This window comes from Anopheles bellator, chromosome 1 (genome assembly GCF_943735745.2).
Source record: "Anopheles bellator chromosome 1, idAnoBellAS_SP24_06.2, whole genome shotgun sequence".
Classification (NCBI taxonomy): Eukaryota; Metazoa; Arthropoda; class Insecta; order Diptera; family Culicidae; genus Anopheles; species Anopheles bellator.
Genome location: NC_071285.1, coordinates 57,321,376 through 57,344,098, shown reverse-complemented (window position 1 = coordinate 57,344,098; position 22,723 = coordinate 57,321,376). Strand labels below are relative to the sequence as shown.

At 52.0% G+C, this 22,723-nt stretch overlaps 1 protein-coding gene across 5 annotated transcripts; it reads right to left on the bottom strand.

Annotated features, from left to right (window-relative positions):
• Positions 1 to 61: 61 nt before the first annotated feature.
• On the bottom strand, positions 62 to 22,410 carry LOC131205940 (cAMP-dependent protein kinase type I regulatory subunit). Of its 5 annotated transcripts, none has more exons than XR_009156776.1 (6): positions 21,455 to 22,410; positions 5,093 to 5,452; positions 3,445 to 3,664; positions 3,225 to 3,379; positions 1,828 to 3,151; positions 62 to 205 (listed from the first exon to the last, which is right to left on the bottom strand). XR_009156776.1 is itself a non-coding variant. In XM_058198260.1 (6 exons), exons 2-6 carry the CDS (start codon positions 13,178 to 13,180, stop codon positions 2,930 to 2,932), a joined length of 975 nt encoding a protein of 324 aa, XP_058054243.1. In that variant the 5' UTR covers positions 13,181 to 13,272; positions 17,761 to 17,877; the 3' UTR covers positions 62 to 2,929. The 5 variants fall into 5 exon arrangements, 4 of the variants coding, with proteins under 4 accessions (XP_058054243.1, XP_058054244.1, XP_058054242.1 ...); XM_058198260.1 differs by lacking the exon at positions 21,455 to 22,410 and adding exons at positions 13,163 to 13,272; positions 17,761 to 17,877 and having other exon boundaries at positions 62 to 3,151; XM_058198261.1 differs by lacking the exon at positions 21,455 to 22,410 and adding exons at positions 13,163 to 13,272; positions 17,800 to 17,865 and having other exon boundaries at positions 62 to 3,151.
• Between the last annotated feature and the right edge of the window lie 313 nt (positions 22,411 to 22,723).

The following is a 22,723-nucleotide window of genomic DNA, read 5'->3' as shown; positions in this document are numbered from 1 at the left end:
AGTGCCGGCACTTGATTTGAATAAAACCTGGTTCTCAAACAATCCTACATCGTCGTCGTCGTCGTGTTGTATTTGTTTGATTTATTCATACACATTCACTTAATACACGTTTGCCTCTCCCCGCTCGGCGTATCACTCTCTGCCGCGTATCTGTCCCTCGGTCTCGTATCCTTGGTAGTTCTTTGATAGCAATTATTCCGTAAATCTACAGACGAAAAACAAAGCCCAAAGTGATTCGTTTTGCTGCTGCTGCTGCTGCTAGTGATGGAGATGATTATCTGGTGGTGGTGGTTTGCCTCCGACCGATCGACAATTGCTGGTTTGGTAGAGGTTTGGTAGAGGTTTTGTTGATCGTGTCAATCGGTCTTACTATTGTTCTGCGCTCTTCTCCTGTGTCCTGTGCTGCCCTACGCCACCGTCAGATGCCTTCAACAATGAGGGATACCTCGACGACGAGGTTCGAAAACCCAACCCAAACTGTGTCGATCTTTCGTTCTCTAAGTCGATCTAACGTTCGAAAAACTATGCGCGATCGTTTTCACTACTCTCTAGGAAAACACGGCAAACGCGATAGCGGAAGTAGCGTTAATTTGGCATAGATTTGGGTTACGGATTAAAGTGAGCTATCGGTTAGCAGATCCTACGGATCCTACGGAACAAAGAAGACGCATTCGATCCTTGGGTGATCCTACTGGAGTGGGATGCCTTCTACTGCCGCGTGTTTCGATTCTAATCCGAAACCTTAGTCGCCTTAGTAGACAGAGAACTCGGGAACTCGGCACTACTCTACACAATAGGCGCATTTGAGAAGAGTTTGCGCCATCGAACAGCAGACGGAATAGTGAAGAAGGTTAAAGGCAATGTGGGTGAGAGTGGCCACCATACTACCAGAGCGGAGAGTTGACTGTTGGAGAGCAGCCTTCGAAATTACCTATAAAAGATCCTCTACACCCGACGCGTGAGTGTGTGCGTGTGGTTGTTGTGTGTGATGTGTGTATTTATACGAAAAAGGTCCAGCCTTATCTAACTGCTAAACTTTGCCACTAACATGCTGCGGTACTCTCCATCATCTTGTTGCACCTTTCATCATCTCATCGGGCCAGATGTGGGTTTGAAGGGGAAGTTTAAAATTAAAATAGCTTACACACCACGGTGGGGAACCGATCACGGTCACGGAGACTTTAAAGCGTACTGCGAGAAGAAACAGAACGCAAACAAACGAAACAGTTGCCAATTGCGATTTCCGCTGCTCAGCGCAAAGACTCACATTCCAAGGTTGATTAAGTAACTTTAGTAAACCGCACCACCGCGACAACACAAACGGGGGGGCCATTTCTGAATATTCTTACAAAAAATCGTCCTGTACGCATCATCCTCTCCTCTGAATATTGATTCAAACATCGCCCGCAGGCCGAACCCATCACTTCGGGAAGCGGAACTGTGCCTCGTGTGTGTTGTGTTGTGTGTAATGAATGATCACGTCCCCCCACGCTGCCACGTCCATGTGGCACGTCCTTTCCGCGTCAGCAGTTCACCTCAACGACTCATCTCAGTTCCTTACTCTCATCCGAATACAGATACAGAAACACGAAGATCGCTTATGCAAAAGTGTGCCCATTTTATGATCCGCGATCGCCCCGCGCTCAGCCGCTTCTGATCGCCTCGGGTCACGGAACGGTCACAGACCGACAGACAGACAGACAGTCAGAGTCAGAAATGGGTTAGTTAAAACACGTCTAGCGGCTGCCCCGCCATTTTACACACATCAACACATACTGACACCAAATGTGGAAACAACACGCTTAAAACGACACCAACGTAATGTACCTGTGTTTTTGATTCCTGTGTTCCTGTGTGGATTTTTCCGAGCCGTTTTCCATTTCGGGCGATTCCGTGGTTCGGTTTCAATTGTGCTTCGTTTGCGTTATGGTGTTGGCCACTTCTCAGGCGGAATTGTGGGTAGGTAGGTGTGTGTGTCTGTGTCGAGGTTTAACTTCACATGTCGCGGCCACCGCAAATTCGCACAAAATACAAAAATGCCCAAAATGGCAAATCACTTCTGCTACTTATCCTCTTTCGCTAGCTCTCTTTCCCTCTCTGTGTCTCTCTCAAGCGTATCGCTTCTGGCACGTATCGTCCCCATGTGTCCGTTTTTCCACACAGTTCCCGCCGCCGGTTATAAATAACTTAAAATTTCATTACTCTCTAAAAAGACGATATTGGGGAAACAAAGAACAGGATGTTTATGATACAAATGGTGCAAAACTTTAAATCTCTCTCTTTCTCTCTGACCCTAGCTCTCCCTAGCTGATAATTTTTCCTACCCCGATCTCTCCTCTCTCTCTCCCCGAACGCTACGCGTGGTGTTTCTGTTTAATACATTGGTTGGGTTAAAAAACGAAACGGACACAATTGACCACTTTCTCAGCGGTCCCGGCATTCCAGATCCGTCGTTCCGCTGTGCCTTTAAGTAAACTATACGCCCTGCACTGGGCGAGAGAAAAGAGAACGGGCCCGGGCGGAGTCATCTCTGAAAGGGGTCTGTTTGTGTGCTCGGCTTGGGCCTGTCCTGCGGCAGGCCACGTCGCTTCCAGTGGTTGAATATGCTTATAAAATGATACTCTGTAAACGGTTAAAGTGCCGTCCAATCCGGTACATCGGATTCGTTTCCCACTCAAACGGGAAACTGAAAAGTGAATAACAAAAGCTACACCAGCGGCCCTCAAGTGGGGTCCAGTCATTTTCCAGTCGCCCCAACAAACTGACCACGAAATGTGTTTCTTTTTCTAAGCTAATGCGCGTATACGCGGTGCCCCCTGCAACATGCGACGACCACACAAAACAAAGGGTTCGCGACAATAGAATGCGGCCACCACACGGTCGGGTCTCTCCTTGTTGGGTGGTGGCTTCCGTGACGGGTGTGACCACTTCAGACCGACAGCGAAACGAAGCTGTTGTACTGCGTTATGTTGCGCTTCAGGATGTCGGCGCACAGCCCAAGGACCCGCTCGAATCGGGCACGGTCTAGCTTGACGCACTTGAGCGGCCCGCGCGCAATGACGGTGGCGGCCCGGGGCCGATCCAGCAGCAGTGCAATCTCGCCAAAGTAATCGCTCGGTCCGAGCCGGCCCACTTCCGCGGCCTCTTCGCTCTGCGGGAATCGAAACGAAGCATTAGCAAGAGGGTCCCAGAGGGTCACTGCAGTGGTGCTGGTGGTGACTTACCTCGCCCCGCTTCTGCATGACGGTGGCACAGCCTTCGACGATGATGTAGAAGTCGTTGCCGGGCTCGCCCTGCCGTACGATCGTTTCGCTGTCCTCGAAGCTCACCGGTTCCAGGGCGTCCGCCACCGTCAGACGTTCCCACTTGTCGAGGCTCTCTGCGGAAACCGGAAACACTCTCGATTAGCGTCACTCAAACATCGGACCACCTGGACTGCCGTACCTAGGATGGACACTCGAGACAGGAACTCCTCGTACATCTTTCGCTTTCGGATCGTCGAGCCCATCAGGATGCGTCGGTACGAGTCCCGGTCGATGCCCCACAGCTTGACGTCGGTTTTGGCACGGACGGTGGCCGCACGGGGCGTACCGTAGATGAGGGCCAGCTCACCGAAGCTACCGCCCTCGCTGATGGTCGTCACCTGTTCGCTATTTACAAAGACCTACAAATGGACCCGCAACAAAAACAGTGAGCCACGGCATGCGTTTTTTGCGGTCAAACCTACCGGACCCCCCGTCGTCGGGACGGGAGACGGGAGGGCCCCACAAACTAATGAACACACACCCATTATTATGTTGGGTCGTAATTTGGCCTCCGAGAGACACATAAAACATTGCCATTAGACGTGTGCCGGTTCGCCGAGTTTCGTGGGCCGCTCCCAAGCGACGGAACATATGTGTGTGTGGGTGCATTGTGTGGGTGAACTTTTAATTAGAAAAAGTTTTCGTTTTATGCTCCCGTCTTTACACGGTGGCCATTTTAAAACCCATCCCAAGCCGCGGTAGTCGAACGTCGGTACGAAAAGGTCAAACGAAAGTTTTGGCTGCAAACGACAATTTTAATCTCCGCTTAAGGCACCACCCGTAGGGTGTGGACAAGTGCTGGCCTCTTTCGCCTCACATCGAATCGCCTGTCCCTTAGAGCGAGGCCCATGCGACCGACCGGAAAGTTCTAATTGAAACGACGGCAAATCAAATGGCCTCCTTTCCGCCGTCCCAATCAGATAATCGGGGGCCTCGGGTCTGATTGTTTGTGCGGGACGGTGATTTCCAACCGACCCGAGCGTCCGGCCCCCGGTCCGGGGGCAGAGTGACAAACCCCGTCTTACGGTCCGGTCAAGTGACCGCAACCGAAACCTCAACTCCGGGGGGATAAAGTGGCCAGTAAACGTTTACCGTCCCCATTCGTAGTAAGTCAAACCTCATTTGTGATGTAAGCCTGTGTCTGTGCCGAGGGTTCGACCAATCTGCTCGGGGCTCGGCGGCCAATCATTCCGGTGCGGCCCGACGTGACTTAGGAGGGATAATTTTGGGTTATCGGATAAGTGAGACGAAAGCACCGGGTGACACAAGGCCTAGAATCGGATCGTGAAATTCAACGTTCAACCAGACCGAGTTCAGCTATCTGCCAGACACGGGAAGCGTATTTACTGAACCGTATAAACCGACTAGACGTTATCTGCGCCACAACAATGCGCCCTAGAACGGACCGCACGGCGGCGGCGGCGGTGGCCACAAAAAAACATAAAATTGCGCAGCGTGGTGAAGAACCAGGTCAGGGGAAGGATGTGAAATTCCTCTCCATTAATTAGCCATAACAAACAGCCCCCGGCCAGCTGTTCCAACTCACAGGAGGAGGTCACAACCGCACCCAGCGCGGCAAGGCGAGAACTTAAATTTGCACGCATCTTCTGTTTGTTTACTCACTTGGCCGCGGCAGCACCGTAACATTTTACGCCCGAATCGAACCGCGGATGGCCGCGGAAATTTGATCGAATGCAATTTAGACCCCCCTCGCTTGCGTGCTGACGGATTATTTGTTTGGCTTTGGAAATTACGCAGCAGCCGCAGCCGGCGCCGGATTCGCTCACCTCAACTTCGCCGATGTCGATGACGTAAAAGTTGTCCCCCTCGTCGCCCTGCTGGATGATCGGGTCGCCGGGCAGGAAGGTGCACGGGAACATGGCGTCGAAAATGTCCGACCGCTCGTTCTCGTCCAGGTGCGAAAACAGCACGTTCTTGGCGATCGCCTTCGACAGGGCCGCCATCGTTTTGTAGTCCTTCGGGACCACCTTCTTCACGTAGCTGGTCGCGTCCTCCTCGGTGACCGGTTCGGCCGAGATGCCCCCGCGGCGCCGCACCGGCGGTGCCGTGGTCTGTGGCATCGGGCTCAGGTCGTCCAGATCGTCCGGTGTGGCCGCCTGCTTACTCGCATCCAGCTTCGCTTGCTCCTGTGGACAGAGTGCGCGAGAGAGAGAGAGAGAGAGAGAGAGAGAGAAAGTCATCAGATGGAGTCGCCTGGTGCCGCGCTGTGAATGGGATTAACATTTCACGGGGTCCAAATATTCAACAAACAACGCGAGGCCACGCACTGAAAAATCCGCTTCGCGTGAATAATGGAATCATTCCGCGGGGTATCCAGCGGATCCAGATTCTCATGTTTGTTTACACAACAGCATCTCATTGGCGGTCTCCGGCTGGATAAATATTTACTCCCCACTCTGGCCTTTGGTCTGTGTATAAAATCTTAAGTAGCATTACGCACTTGAACAACACCCGGCGGGGATCGATAGGGGTCCCTTTTTAGGGTTCGGCTTGAAAAACCTGTTGCAACCGTTTCACCTTTCACGGACTCTTTCCGGACCGTTTAAAACTCACAGTTTTGTGGGCCATCCTTGACCCTTAACCTTCAGCCACCGGGGTGTGTATGTGCGAGGGAACCGTAAAGTACTTTCTCGGTCCAACGCTACTCAACCATCTGCTGCTTGCGTGACTGATTACTATTTTGGAACTTCGGGAGCCCCCAGCCAGCCAGCCAGCCGCTTCTGACAGAGTTTCCACAGCTTAACCCAAGCCACCCGAGGTCGAGAAAATGATTTGCCACTTCTAACGAAGGCGCCCGCCCGAGTCTATTAACGGAACCATTTGTTATCGTCGCCGGTGGTTTGTAGCGAGAAATGACCAATTTTAGACACGCAAGACCGCATCATGCTAGTTTTCCGCGAACATCTATTTTAGCAATATGTCCCCCCGGCGGGTAGGTTGTTTGGCAAAGGAAAATATTAAAATATTACTAACGGCAATCCTCGCGAAGTGGTTCTGGCCACGACAGATGAGCAAGCGAAAGGCGAAACACCACGCAATATTGATGAAGTAAATATTGTTCTTCTAAATAACACCCCGACCGGTGTCGCTTGTCCGCTGGGGCGTATGCAAAAAACAAACAACGCCACAACATATGTTTGCACCGGGCTTCCGCACCGGCCTTCCGTCGGTGTTGCCGATTGTTGTTGTAACAAACCGCCCAGACTTGGGGCCCACATTGTGCTGCTGACAATAAGTAATTCACTATTGAAACTCCGAGTGGCGCACCCGACTAATTAACACGTCACACTGACCGAAATCTGATTCCGAAACGCCCGACTCGAGAATGCTCGGGGACTAGATCTTTTCTCCGGTCATCTCTCGCTAGAACCGAGCGCCACGCCAGGATGACCTCATGGGATATTTAATCCCGTGTCTCGTGAATTATTCATCCAGTTTCGGGCGGGTGGGCCGGTCGGGAACCTCCGGCGTTGAGCACTTCAGTAACTTCTTTCAAAGTGGGGCAAAATAAACTACAGAGCTTTCGTAGGATAAAACTCCTGCCCACAACTTGTTGCAGGTGCTGGAGCAAAGTCCCCCAAAGCCCTCAGCTACGCTTTAAGGGACGTGAAACTTTGAAACAACATCCATGAACCTAGACAAGAAGGGCTAAGGAACGCGTTTATTTACACACCCATATCGCGAACCGCGACGAGGCGCGTGTTAACCGCCCCGGAATAATGAACCGGAAAGAGATTGATTAGCCGCTCATTTGTCTTAATCCACGCGACGACGACTTCGCGGACCGACGACGAACTGGTTGTTGATTAATTGTGCCCCATTAATCATCAGCCACCGACCGGTCTTTGTGGTCTTGCCTATTGCTGCGACTTTAAACAGCAAGATCGCGTATGATTGAGTCAACTTTTTGGTCAATTCTCTTGCGGACGGCCATCCAGCACGAATAGAGATGGGATCACTTAACCTGCCCACGGTTGATGAATCGGGTGTGGTCCCAAAATTAGTCACACAGGGTCATAATAGCACATCTATTTAATGGTGTTTTAGGTTTCTGTACACGATCACCATCAACAAGATGGTGGCCCGTCTCCTTCGCGGGCGTGCCCACTTGGGACCTCACTCGGCAACGAAAAATTAGCACATGTCACATGTCGGCGGCTCGAGAGCGCGCGCATAAGGCAAGACCAGAACCGCCCAGAGGCCCAGAGAGTGTGGGACGCAAAACAACAACCCCACTGATGAGAGCGGACAACTGAGTGGGATATCCGGCCGTCGCGCGCCGTCTGCCGCTGCTGGAAGATGGACCACATGTGGCATCCGAAGCCCCGGGCCTAGCACGGAGTGCCCGCATACAACGATACCAAGTTGGCCATTCCATTACTCAATCACGGTCCGTGCCACTTGTCAAACTTTTGATTCATCGCGCACGATGTGAGGGCTCATTTGTCTTCCCAAAAGCAGCGGTCACGTTCAATCGCATGTCAAGTGTCCACACACTTGGTGCCGTTGGTGGGGGGCCTTCAGACAGTGAGCATTATGAGCGTTGTAGCAAACGAACGGGTGTCAGTTACGGTGGAACAAGATTACGCCTGGACGGCCCCGGTCGGGCCCCGTGTGAGGTATTTAAATAAATGTAATCTTTACCGAACCCGCCTCGGAACATACAGCACATTCAATATCCTATTCCGTACGGCCACACACAATGGTTCGACGCAGAATGAAAGCTCCTTATCCCTTGCCACAACGGTCGGTCGGTAAACATGTTTCTTTTCTCCACATCCGGTGCTCGGACTCCGCGATGGTTCACCTTTATTTTTATACACCCAGAGCGACCCAGCAGAATGGCCCAGACCTAAATGGAGTAAAATGGAAGTTCATTACATGACCGGCAAGTTATTAAAACGTAAGTACGTCCCGCTATATTTAGCACACGCCAGCCAGCCCTTTTCGGAACCGGTGTGGCGGCGTGTTGGCGTATGACTTGGCATAAGTAACGGAGCGCTCGCTGTCGGCATGGCCGCTCGGTGGTCATGACGTCCTCAACCAGCCGCATGACAAGCGTGAAGACAGCGCATCTTTCAAGAACAGAGAGATGGCATCCAACTTTAATATGCTTGGAGTGCTTTACGAAATGGCCTGGGTCAATAATTTAATCAACCAAATCGGGTTCCCACATCGGCCCGCTCTCTGACGCACAAATTGTGGACGAGGTTCTAACGGGTTCGGGGGTCATAAACGTCGGAAGAAGAACGACGTCACCTGCGTGCGCTAATTGTTTGACGAGTGATTAGAGAAATGTTTGACCACAATCAACTCACGTCACGTCACCAGAACAATTCAAGGGACAAGCGTGTGACGCGGCTGCCGATCGCGTGTTGCCGATGATTCGCTCCCTCGGCGACGACGAAGCCCGTAAAACCCGTCAAATTGATATCGGTCCGTCCTTCCTTCTTTTGCCTCGATGCTCGGCCCTCTGGATCGGTGAACCGGGCGGGGTGGCAGATGACAACAGGTTGTCTTCGCAAGCCACGAAACGACAAGCTTCCGGAAGAAGCAGACTTGGAATTTCATTTTGAGGGGAACTGGTGTGTCGCATGCGGCACGATTTCGCCAGCGGCCTTCATTGGGCCTCGCCCCGGTATGGCACAAGGCCGTCGTTAGGGCGACAATGTGTCCTGCCTGAAGATGTCCACGCGAGTGTGCGCGAGCAAAATATGGCCACCGCACGACGGTTTATTGCTTCGATAAGCGGCGGGGCCAGGTGTTTCAAATTTCGACAACCATCCCAACATGCAGCGCGCCTGAACGCGTTATGACGCAGGCCACCACCATCGTTAATGGCAATCAAGCCATATGGTGGTGCCGGAGTCAGCCGGAGGACGGGCCAAAGATTGCCGGAGTGCTGCTTCGGAGAGACACTTTTATTAAGACAACCGGGTGCTGGCGGCCCTCTTCATGCACTTTTTTCGTCCACTTCCCACTGGCCCAGATGCGAGATACAATTGAAGCTAATTTATGAAGCACTCAGACATCTGTTGGCTACCACGTCCGGGAGGGGTGGCCACGGGACGCAATCGCATTCGCCCAGGGCGTTCCGGTGGGCGGACAACTTCATTTCCGACCATCGACGGGGATCTTCCCCAAATCGGCCGCGTAATTAATGCGTAGGATCCTATAGGCGTTTTCAAATTTAATTGGCATTTCGTGTCGCCGCCCAAAACGGCGCCGTGCGTCGATCGAGAAACAATGTAAACAACAAAAGCGGCGCACTCCATGGCGCACAGAAGCAGCTGTCGGTCGGGCCAATGAAACGCCGCGAGTGGCCGTCGGACAGCAGCTTGCGGCTGACAACGGTAAAAGAACCGGACCGCCGGACATTTGTCCATGTCAACGCCATTAACGCGGCAACCGCGACGAGGCGGTGCGAAAAGATCAGCAGCCCCAACACGGAGCGCACAAAAGCCGAATAGGACGAATGGCGTGGACGAACTAAAAATACCCTCCTGTCTACTGCTCCTGTCGATGACGGCCGCCAGCGCCAGGTTGGAATGTGGATTTGAGCAGCTTCATCCTCACGCGCTCCGTTACACAATGACGGTGCGATCGGTGCCAAACGGTCTCCAATTTGGTGGCCGATCCTACAGAAAGTATGTAATAACTTCGCGGAGATTCGAACCCGCGTGAATTCGGGGACAGGTGTGCCGGCGTTCAACAACCTGCCTGCTGTTGAGAGATTAAAATTAAATTTCTGGCACCGTGCCACCGAACGCGGCGTTCGAAGAGTGGCCGCACGATTTAATCCTGTCACGAAAATCTGTCGCACACACGTCACAGACGATTTCCCGGCGGCTCCCAAGGCTCTGAAGGCCGGCCGACCAGGCGCCTCCATCGGGCGGTGCTTATCTCACCCACATCCACGCCCCGTCTCCGACGGTTATCACGTCCGACGTCTCCCTCGTTCGCGCGGGCACGTCACGAGTGTCAGATTGATCACCATCACCTCGGTCGAAAGGTTACTTAATCTAATCATATCAACGACAGCATATTTGGACAGCGTATTGCGGCGCTAACCTCGCTCATTCTGTGTGCTGACGGGCGGGCGTTCCGGGAACCGGCGGGATTCCGTCACGGGCGCGCGATGATGGCAGTCAATTCGATCGATCGATCGAGCTATCGTTTTCCGATACTCCCGGACTTTGGCACTTTGGTCTGCGGTCCGCGAAATGTCAACGCGGTCCGTACGCGGTCTCTGAACCCGGTCTCTCTGTCACACACTGAACCACCACCGACGGCCGGATTACGACTGCGCCGCGATGATGCTGCTTCCCTCCAAACGGCGCGGCCAGAGAAATGTATTTTTAGCGCACACACTGCACTTGGCCACTTGGCCGATCGTTCGCTGCTTTACGACGATCGACTGCCTTCGAACCACCACCTCCGAAACACTCACACCCGCCGCCGGCCGGGCGATCGTGGTCGAGATTACGACCCTTCGTTCGAACAGCGTGAAGTTAAGTAAATAAATAAATAATTATTTCGCCAAACAGCCCATTAAACGGGGTCTCTCTCCGGGCTGAATTCCTCGGTGGACATTTGTCGCCCACAAATCAAATCACCGAACCGGTTGGCAGTTTATTTTCGATCCGATCGGGAGCCCGACTACCCTCCAGACACTTCCCGGGGACGACGACTAATTCAATTTGTAGCGCACTACAAAGTAGTAAACACTTCTCGCAGGACACGGCGGGGGTTCTGTCGGGCACGTGCTATCGCGTGCGTACCTGTGGCGCGACTAAGCACCCGCCGACGACGATCCGTCGCGGTCCACAGCAAGATCCGTCCAAGAAACGAGCCACCCGGCGACTGTTGCTGCTGCGAGCGTTCGGGTTTTGCGCCAAATGCGACCGACCAGTCGGTCGGTTGGTCGGTCGGGTCGGGTCACTAACGCGTCACCACTACCAACACGAGGACCAGATAGTGGCGTTGTGCTGTAGGTGTGACACACTTGACAAGAGGGTTACTCGCCACTCTGCGCCAACTAACACATAACGAGGTGGGGCCCGCCCTCGCCTCGTGGCCGATCGATTCCACATGCCGCCGGGGAGGGTTTCGGACTAATTCCATCAAGCGTGTGCCAGTGGGTGTTTGTGTGTGGGTTCGTGTCACAGCAGCGCCGTTATCGCCCGGAAGGAAACATCTTGAGCGTGCCTCCATGTGGTGCACGGGGACTCTCCACTGGACCGTGTGTAATCGGATGCCGTTATTTACATCTCATAAGGAGACTCGGATGGGGCTGCCAATTTCTTTACCGGTTGATGGCCGGTAACGAGAATCGTCACAAACATTTTCCCATGTCCACTACAGGAGTGCCGTCGATGAGAGAGCCCATCAAAGCTAATGTACCGATCTCCCCGGACGGGCGGCATTAATTGACCTCCCCTGACTACATTAGTGCCCGTGTCCAGCTCCACAACGGCGCCTGCCATTAAATCATCATACGCGGTCCCGTATCCGAGTCCGTTTCTCTTCCCGACGGACAGACGGCGTCAGTCCGCAATCGTAATGAATTTATGGCGCTTACTGCGGCGACCATTTCATCGCTCAAAGCGGGGCGGCGTCAACCAGTAAATTGCGAGCTCATAAAATTAAATCACCGTAAAACGGGTCACTCCATCCTACGGGGCACCCGGCGACTGCCAATGTCCATCAGAATCGGATTTGCCAAAACGATGGCACCAAAAGGTCGCCACCGGATCAATAGCGACGTTCGGTGGCTCGGTGTGTGCAACAATTGTAGGGCAAGCCGATGTCGGGTCTTCCATCGTGGGACAAAAAGCCGTGCGACCTTGAAAAAAGGGAGAAGTGTTACGGGACCCGACCGGACGTATATTGACCGTCGGGGCAACATCGGATACACTGCAAAAACATGGAGCGCTCACGTTATGATGTTTCCATTTCACCGCACACGACACGCAGCGGCCTCTTTTTTGCTTCCGGTGGGTAACAAGGATTTCCGGAACGCTACGAGTAAAACACGAGGAGCACGGGCTAATGATGACCGGAAATGTGCAGTTCCATTTCCAAAATGGAACGGAAGCAATCATCCTTGCTACAACACCATCTCACTCGCACGGTCCGTGTCTGTTCGGCAATTGATCGACCAGCATCCGGCGGCCAGCAGAGTGTCCCGTGCCGTGGCGTGCCAAAACAATAAACCTCATCACGCGGCGGGAAGGGCATCATAATCGCCTGGAAGACATTTTAATAAGATCGCGGGACGATCACGCGCGATCACGATCACGCTGCTCCGTAGCGGCCATCACACAAGACCTCATAAATACTCCATCTAATGGTCCATCAATCCATCCACGCGGACGGGCCACGCCGTCGGTAAATTCTAATTTCCGCCCTGTCTCGTGGCGAATGATGATGATCCGCGGCCGTGGCGGCCAGGTACTTTGTTTTACGTCTTGCTCCGCGGAACAGCAACGGCCTCCTGGGGGCCGTTCCGAAATAGTATTCCTGGTAGAGTAGCACACGCAGCACCGGAGGAGTATCTCCCGTGGTCCGTTGTTTGGACAGTGGCAGTGTAAATATTGACTCCTTCCGACAGAGAGGAGAGATCGAGAAAGAAGCAACAACGGGAACTTACCTGCGGGAGAGAACAGAAAAAGAAGAAAGGAAAACAATGTTTTAGTCTCACGCGGATATTCACGGCCGGCCAGCCAGAGCGCGAAGGCTAATATGTTGGGACGTCAGATTAGATCGATTGGAAAATTTATGTGAATTTTTCCGGAGCATGCGGAAGGGCCTCGGCCGAAAACACATACACTTACCAGCGGCAGAGTCAACATATTTGCGGACGCACTCGTCTCGTGATCGTCTTGTGTTGAACTTTTATTCACTTTTCACTTGAACGACTACAAACGTACGGCCAAATCTGAGTCTAACAGAACCGAAGGACATTAGTTTTCGGATTTTTCTTTAAATTTTGACGAAATTCAGTGGCTTTAAGCGAGATTTAGATCCCAATAGAGCCCCCCACGAAGCCCGGGTTACCAAAAATAATGCCCGCGTTGCGCGGGCGTCAACATTTGCTTTTTAGAGCGCGTGTCAGTTTACGGACGTAATATTACACCTTGGGACTCGGGACAGGACGAAAGCGAAGATTAATAAGCCACGGGCCGTGGTGGCGACGGCGCAAAAAAAAAGTCTGAAAAAATTTCAATTTCTCATTGCCGGGGAACGTTAAAAATTGCGTCCCGCTGTCCCGGCTCACGGCACACGTCATGGCCAATTATTTTCCACTCCCTTCACGCCGACGATGGGCGCGATAAATTACGATTCACAACTGCGCAACATGATTTGCTCGGGCCGGGTCCCGGACTTTATTCGATTAGAAAACTTAAATTATTGTCGCAGCAACGCCGTGGGAATAAATCAATTAAAAACAGATTGCAAAAATGGACTGACCGACGACGGAGGACCTCCGAAGGTTCGTCGGAATGAAGGTCGTCGAAGTCGAAAAAAGCGGTTCATTAGGAAAACATTGTCCTAAACAAGCGCAGATGGCGGACTTTAAACGCGCGGCCTTTAAAATAGGTTTGCCAACAACAGAGCACAAGGAAAATTACACTCTACCGAGAAAGGGATGTCTATCATCTCGCGTCGAGCGACACGATCCCCGGAATAGCTCCGGCAATCGGTGGTAGGGCCCCACTTTGTACTATCCTGCCCCGGCACCTAATCATCATTCCGAACGGCGCCGCCAACGACGTGCTATCCTTTCATCTCACCGGATCCGTGTGCTCTCTTTAATCTCAGCGACCGGAGAGTGGCCGCCGCACGCTTCCATCAATCAAACTGTTTTCACTTACCTCCGGTTCATTTCAATTTTCCCAAACTGTCGCGCTTCAATGAAAATGTTTATTCCAGCGTCGCGGGTCCTCGCAAAAAGGGTCCCCTCCAATCAATAAACATCATCCACGCTACAGTTCCACGTGGCGTGGTCATCGGGCTTCTCTCGCCCCAGGGGGGGGGATCAATTGGTTTTATTGCGATGCCCCTTTGCTCGTGAAATTTCCTTCACCATCACGGCGACCACGGTTAAGTTGCGTTAATGGACGGCTCTGTAAACAAGAGCCGTGACCCGTTTCGCCGACCCATCCTGGCACCCCCGGACATTCAGTATCGATTATTATGGGACCACACAAATTGCCATCATCCTTCGCCAGGGGCTTTGGTTTCAGTTTTCCAAAACGACCCGCGCAAAATATTATTTCGCAAGCTGGCCACAATCCTGGGGTGAATTATTTAAACAATTCACTCGTCACACGTGAACGACAGCCGAGGCGTATGGGTGGTGATAAACGGTGAAAAATCGATTCACGTCCCTGTGGCCGTTATGATCCGATTAAAGTGAACCACCCGTCGGCCTCGCTTCGAAGACAGCTGTTTGAGGTTTCATGTGCCCCGGATGCACTGTACCAGTCGCCCGTGCCATTTACACTCGGTTACACACGCTTCCCCGCTCCAGTGCCCGGTCCCGGCTGTGCCAACTGCAGGGTTTCATAAAAAAGGAAACAATTTCCCACGAATCATCCACAGGCCGTCGTGCTGCCGACGTAACCCCTTTTGAAGGGCAGCAGCACCAGCAGTGGCCCGAAGCCGGCCAGCACGATAAGGCACACCAGGCAGCACCAGCAGATTATGCACTCGCCGGTTCCCGGAGAGAAAGGCAGTGGCAACGACAGCCCAGCTCGTAAAGCAAGACACCCGACCCGACATTCAATAGAGCCTCTTCGTCGGCCGGATTTGTCACGGAAGGAAGTGAGAAAGTTCGGACAAGAGCACCAGGAGGGCATCAAGAACAGACTCCCAACATTGTAGAGCACCGCATTTCAAACGCATTTGTAACCCGTGTCTTCGTTGCCTTAGGACCGAGGGGAAAAAAGCGGCACAGGGAACGTCATGCTCAATATTGGCCGGCAAACTTTGGGTTCTATTGAATTAGCAACCGCACAAAAGTTACCGGCGTAACTTCATTTTGTACGTACGCATTCTCCCGTTGCCAGAAATGTCTTTGAAGCATCCCCTTTCTGGAAGGACCCACCCTAAGTGGGGTCCGGAAAGTAATGCGCAATATTTGACCACTTCCCAAAGAGTGTTTTGTGGCCACCGAACCAGAAAACTCTGTTCCCCACTCTGGAACGAAGCAATAAACATTTGATTTATGGACTCGGCAACACAATTTAGTTCAAGTGAGGGGGGATTCGATAAGACACCGAGCCGCGTGACACCAGATTGCATTCAGCCCGGGGGTGGTGGTCAAGGACAAGAATCAGAATAGATGGTTATTGTTTTTTCATCTCAACTTGCTACGGGCGGTAGTATCAAATGATGATGCCACATTCGCCATATTGTTATATCATCGCCCATCCGAATCGATTTCGATCGGACAAAACTCACCAAACACCAGGCGTCTCCATGGGCGGAAAAGCGAAACTTTGACACTGCAGACAGTGCCAGTGAGGTGAGGTGCAAAATGGTTTCCAATCAAACTTATTTAACATGATGTATTTTCATTGGTTTCCCCCTAAACTGATTTTTGGGGGAAACTCGCTCGGTGCGACCTTCAGAAGGGAATCAATTGTAAACGGCAGAATGGTTGAGTTGATGCAACAATAATAAGGACGACGGGCCAGACACTCATGTTCTCACGGTGTCTGTCACCGTCGCTAGCCACCTGAGAATTCTTCCCCCAGTTGCCCTTTCGAGGACCTCATTTATTACGGTGATAATTGAAATCGTTCCAACCAAAAGCGCGCTGGAATATGGAAAGGCACAACGGTTTCCGTAATGACTTTGACCGTTAATGAACTCGGTTTTTGCTTAATTAATGTCACAACCAGCTTTTTGGCATATATTTTTGATGAAAGTTAGTTACGATCGATTTGCTTTAGCGACATTCCATTGCAACGCTGTGCGCAGTGATTCGCAGCACGTGCTTCCGTTGCTCCAGTGGCAAATTCTTTCGAAAACACAGACATTGTCACGGAGGACAGTGTCGCCGCTTGTAAACAAGGCTTTCATCGCGGAGCCAAGCTCCACAAAATCCCACGAACACCAGGAGGGTCTTTCAACGACACCCGCGAGGTGTTCTATTAAACCAAAACAAAGCCAACCGCCCCCGGGGCCAGGGCCTTTGAATTTCAAAGTGATCATGGCGTCATGTCGCTTGTACCCCTACACGTGGGCTACGTGAAATTAAATGCACGCAACGAATGGTTTGATAAAGGGAGAATTTTTTGCACCATTCTTATATTATTTAGAAATGTGTGCCCTTTTCTTTAGGCGCGAAAATCGTTAGTCAGTCAAAGTTTCCTAATAACATAGTGGCAACAACACGAAGGTACGGGTGCTGTGGCCTATTTAAATCATTAACTTACGCCACTCCATCAACCGACAGTTTTTTGCGCAACGGAACCAGTTCTGCGACACTTCTTTATTGGGCGCCGAAGAACAAAGACCCGCGGTTGGGGGATTGCGACAATTTATTGTTCTTCGCCCAAAGTTGCCACAATAAATATGCGGCCGAGCGGGCTTGTGGCCTCAAAAATTAAGACAGAGAGACGGGGCGCCAAAAGATTTTCCGACACGTTTGGAAAGCCACGTGCCGTTTCGCGTGCCGGCACCTGATTTAGTTTGACCGTGGGATACCCACCATAACATGGACCACAGAGAAAATGAGTTCAACAAATGACCGAGAAAGGGGACCCCCACCAGGGGTGAGTTCCCCGTTGGTGCGATTCAGTAAGCGAATGATTAATTATTATCGGACGACACACGGCCCCAGGATAATGCGTGCCAGGCGTGGTGACGAAACACACCGCACCGGTTAATGACGTCGCAACGGCAACAGCTTGTACCGTGTAGACGTTAGTTCCCGTTTCTTCATCACACGTCACACAGGACATTGGGATAAAAATAGCTAAATCCACGTCACAACGGATCGGGGTGCCAATCCTCTAGTGAAGGCGCCAATGGTTTGGCGACGAATAAATTAGACATTCACGCAAAGGCGTCGTCCTGGCCACCGAGCTCGGCGATTTGGGATGCTAATGGTTAATATTATGGCCCCCGTTCGGAGGAGGTCGTATGTAGAGCGCGAGCGAAGGGCGGAATCGAAACCGCAACAACAATGGCACTCGGAATTCGGAAGCAAGCAAATGCGGGTCATGAACAGCGAGTCCAGCGAATGTGGAGCAGTTATTTCCCCACCGCATTGACCTCTTGACACACCAAACACTCTAATGCGAATGAGTTTAATGTAAATGTTCTATACGACCGGACCGTTCTCGACGCACAAGAACTTCACCATCGATTAGATAACAATCGCAGCCACCGGAAACGGAGGATGCTTTGAAAATAAAACCTTTTTATGGTCCGGAAAGCGATCAGCGAACAAACGCACCACAGACACGCACGGATGGACGGGATGGACTCCGGCACAAAACCGGCAGCGCGCCACTGAACGACGACTCGGGAAAGAACTCTTCTGCACGGACGGCACACAAAACGGGGGCGCGATGTCGGCGTAACGGCCTGAACGCGGCGAGTGTCAGTTCTGCACTGGACTCGAATGATGGTGCGGTGGGCGCGATTCGGGAAAGATGATTTTCCGACGCCGGAAACCAGATGCTTCGAAGTGGAAGTCCGAATTTGAGCGAAAGAGAGAACGAGAGAGAGAGAGAGAGAGCAAAGCACGCGGAGCAGCATAACGACACCGAGAACCGGGAGCATCATTACCGACAACAATACCGCGGGGAGTGTAATCGAATGGCAACATTGACATTGACGTCGCTCCCATATAACCCCCCCGGCCTTATGCTGAGGCCACACTACAAACACGCATACCAGTTCCTTGGGCCGCACCCGTATGAGACGGGGATGTGACACGGGATGAATTCCTTTTGTTGCCGCTCCGAAGGACACAGGAAAGCAGTAATGCCGCGTTGCCTCCAGCGCCAAAATTGGCACCCAAACCACACACGGCTCTCTGATGACCTTCACGGCGCGAGCGATTTGCACGATCACAGAGCCGGCCGCCGAACACGGTCTCGATGTGTGGTGACCTTATGGGAAAACTCGGAAAAACGCACGTGTGTGTTAGAACGCGGGCGCGAAAACTCGTTGACGTCACAGCCAGCACCGAGAGCTCTCTCTCTCTCCGAGGAGCCACCGAACAACAAAAGTGGCCGAGGGAAAACGGGACGTTCGGAGCCCTCTCTCGCTCTCATCGTCAGGCGCAAAAGAAAGCTCCCTTCCGGGGGAAGCAAAAGCGACCCGGAGCTTTCGAGCAGTCCGCCAATCAGTAATGACGGCGACGACGAAGCTTTCGATGGGTCCAGATTCAGATCCCAGCTTGGAAAGCTAAATGGATACGCAAAAACCACCATTCGATCGAAGTGCGCCATCGCGGCACTGGAAGCAACAGGTCCCCCCTGCTGTGTGCCGTGCGGAAAAGTTTGCACTAATCACAACTTAATTGAACTAATAATTGAAAACCGTTTTGCAGACATTGACAGACCGTAATTTGAGTACGAAATGATTAGAAAAGTTTTACGTAATGCAAACAGGGTTCAAAAACACGGGACGAATTGACGTAACCAATCGTAACATCCGAAATTCCGTACCTGGGTACCCACTGTTAACGATGCATCAAAGCCACGGTCGGGTCGGACTACATCTCTACCGGTGGAACCGTAATCCTTGACAACGGTGTCGCCCGGGAGCCGATGAATCCATTGGTTCGTCCGCTGGTTGCCTTGGCCACCGGGCAGTAACGCTCGATTTGTGTCAGCATCACCCGTCACGATTCCCGCCGTTCCGGATTCCGGTCGGCGGCGCACCATCGTGTAGAACCGTAACCTTCGCCTGCTACCCGTGGTGGTGGGCTCACCTGCATCATCGTCGTGCTTCGACGAACCCCGGGACGATGGGAGGAAAAACGAACGGACACGATTGAGCCTGCCGGGGGACGACGCAACGGAAGGGCCGGTTGTGGTCTGGACTCCGCGTGATTGGTGCCGTTTCTCTGGTGCCTGCTCACCGGAATGAAGCTGGTCCTTCGGTTCGCTCCGGACGTCGCTTGTTGTGGGCGTTTCAATGCCAAACAGTGTAGCGAGCCGACTCGTGAGCTGATTGCCCATCCCGTAGCAGAGTAGGTGGTTTTAATTTAATCACAACGGGCACACTACAGCACCCAACAACACTGGACCAACTGTGGCCGGTGGCATCCAGAGGCACATTAGTTGGTGGAAAACTCGCTTAACCGACGGCAGCCCACCTTCAAAGACATTTTATCTAATAATCGATACATATTTTAGGAGGCCCGGAGCTGCGATTGAAAAGCCTCCGAGATCCTTGTCGCACGTGAATGCAAATATTTGCCCCCGTCTTATCTACGGGAAAAGGGCGGCCCATAACGCCCGATCGGCCAGAGACCACGGGTGCCCCCGTCGAGTATCTCAGGTCTCATGTTTCCCAGCGGGCGGCTCTTGGTGCACATGGCGAAATAATCACTTCCATCGATTCGCTGATAGAGAAGGTGCATGTAGGTAGATAAAAGCCCGTTCCCGGTTCAATTTTGGATCGCCGCCCTCGTCCGATCTGACCGATAAAGGCGCCACACGGCGAGGGTAAAGCAGCGAGGCACGATAAGATTAACAAGCTGCAGTGTGCGCCATCCTTGACATCCGGTGGTGCATCGGCAAACGTGAACCACTCCTTTGTCGAAATGAGGCCGAGTACAACAAGTGCAACATTGAAGCGTTCTACTAAAAGACAGTACCTCGAATAATATTTTTTATATTCATCTCGTTCGCCCACAAAAATGGATCCCAACTCTGGCGTTAGCTTTCGAGGGTAGAGAGCACCAACGTTCGAAATTTAATTGGTTACGTTTCGTTAGGTAACGCCTCCCCTTTCACGCCCGTCATTTTGAATGAATTATCCAATTTTAATTACAAGATTTCCCGGTCTGTTTGGCACATTCGTCAGCGTAGTTTTCGTATTTTTCTATTACAGCTGTGTGCGATTCATATCGATAGTTTTAGAGACATACAGGAAATGTAAAACATTCTATCGCTTATCGGTGGACAGAGGAAAGGAAGCTCGTAAAGCGACATTTATCTTTACTTGATCGAACAACCGACAGGTTACAGCCTGAGCAGTTCGTGATAAGTTCGACTTTCACCATCATTTTCGTCACGGTTCCAAATGAAACCGACAAAAGTACCTAAAGCAACTGGCCACACTTTACTCGTGCTTCTGTAGCCACAGCCGAGATCCGGTAGCATTGATAACGTGAACGGTTGCATGTACCACCGACATGCCGATCGAAAATCGGGTCGGGTATGACGATTTCGTAACCTTTGGACACACATGATAATGCCTCCAAAACACGCCGGCACGTTCGCTCCCCACAGCGGGAACTTATTACCAATTTATGAGAGGCCGGCTCGAGTGGCCGGCGGTTTTGCAACACAGTTAAGCTTTGCTTCCCATGGAAGGGAATGTGGTGGTGATTTTCGATACAAATTACACCGCGAGTCAATCAAGAATCAATCGATTCCTATTTCTCCCGAGCAATACACGACCAATAAACTTAATGTATGTGTGCGAGCCCGTATCTGTGACGCACTGCAACGAGCGGCGCGATCGTGATCGTGAGGCTGGCCATAGAAACGCAGTTATTGCACACGCTGCCACAAGGTCACATCCCGAAAGGGGGGCGGTTGCGAAGCAAAAGTGTACACCGCATCATCCATCAATCGTGTGACGGTGGCAAAGGCAACCCTCGGCAGAAAACAACCCCACCAAAAGCGGCGCCATTAGTTTTATTTCGTAAAACATTCTCTTTCGTCTTGGAGGCCGACCGCGAAGTGTGAAAATTAAGTTTATATTTTGAGCTTCATTTGAATTTGACAGCTCTGTCACTCCATCCCGAATGATCTGTCTCATGAAATGCGAATAACGCAAAGTAGGCTAATGAAATGTTCAACTAGCCATTTTCTGCGCACGGTTGCTACTACGTTGACCTCGGTAAAGGGAAAAAGCCAACCTACCCGTTCTAGCTGCTGGAAGTACTGCCGCAGGAAGACGATCGGGTTCTCGGGCCGTGACAGGCACAGCTGCACGATGCACTCCTTCAGCAGCCGCAGAATGCGGTGCGTCTGAATGTAGGATTCACATTCCCGCAGGTGCTGCTCTTCCTCCAGTGCGGACGACATGCTGCGGTCTCGGGGGTAGTCGATTTTCACGGGCACTAACGACGTTAATACGGCGGCCGATTATTAGCACGTTGGTGGCTGACGTATGTGTTCTCGTTCCTAGGTGATCCGCGAACGGCGAACACTATCTGCTCGCAGTGGCGGCGGCAATGGAAAAAGCTAATCACGAAACCGATACACGCAAGGCAATCACGAGGCTCTGCTGCTGCTGCTGGTAATTGACGGTCGATAGTAAAACTGGATTGATCTCGCACGCGAAGCGACTACAAGGCAGATGACAGATTGGCGTGCGCTCGGCACAATATGTTTGCTTTGATTTTGCTCACGAGTGAAAACTTTCACGTTAACAACGGTTGCTACGAATTCTGTCTCCGTGTTCACTGCAGCACAGCCTTAGTGCAACCGTTTCGAAGGTGCAACAGCCCGAGAGCACTGCAATCACTAGCACGACATAATGGGGACACTAGGTTGCTGCGTTGAAAAGGGGTTCCGTAGCCCTTTGTTGCACTGCAGGAAGTCCGGACAACCGGAAGGAAACACACCCACAGAGTGAGTTGCAGGCGGTGCACTGTTGCTGAAGTCACGAGATGGAAAAGGGTGGGGAATTGCCTATTGCGACGATGACGACGATGGACGGCTGGTTGGTGAGGTTTCACCTGCAGCAAACGGTGTAGGCGTAGCAGGCCCCTGGGAGATGATTCACCGCTTTATCCGGCCGAACGGTAGGAGTCACTAACAAAGCGTGAGCACTAACTATCGCACGGGATGGGAATTGCTAGCCGTGTTGTGTTCGAAAAACAACACAGGACCAAGTACAAACTATCGCAGCGACAAATGTTTTGTGCACCTTTTTCGCGTTTTGACAGTCTCTGCTAGCAGAGCAGCACCGCGTGAGAGTTCCCTGTCTCACTCTGGCGCTGACAGCTGCTCGAACGATAAATTCGAGCTGTTCTAGTACTCCGTTCCCGTGCGGTCCAATGAAAAAGATACGTATATCTTTCAAATAACATTTTGAATTGGATTTTGAAAAGGTTTAGAATGATGCGTTTGGGCCTGAAATCATAACCAAACTGGTGGGTAGATATCTTGCAACAATTTTGAACG

Bases quoted from the DNA above. Each gene is read 5' to 3' on its own strand.
- LOC131205940 (XM_058198259.1), bottom strand. From the start codon at position 21,619: ATGTCGTCCGCACTGGAGGAAGAGCAGCACCTGCGGGAATGTGAATCC. The intron at 3,665-5,092 runs GTGAGCGAATCC...GTCCATTTGTAG, and splicing joins TCGACATCGGCGAAGTTGAG to GTCTTTGTAAATAGCGAACA. The intron at 3,152-3,224 runs GTAAGTCACCAC...CGATTCCCGCAG, and splicing joins TCATGCAGAAGCGGGGCGAG to AGCGAAGAGGCCGCGGAAGT.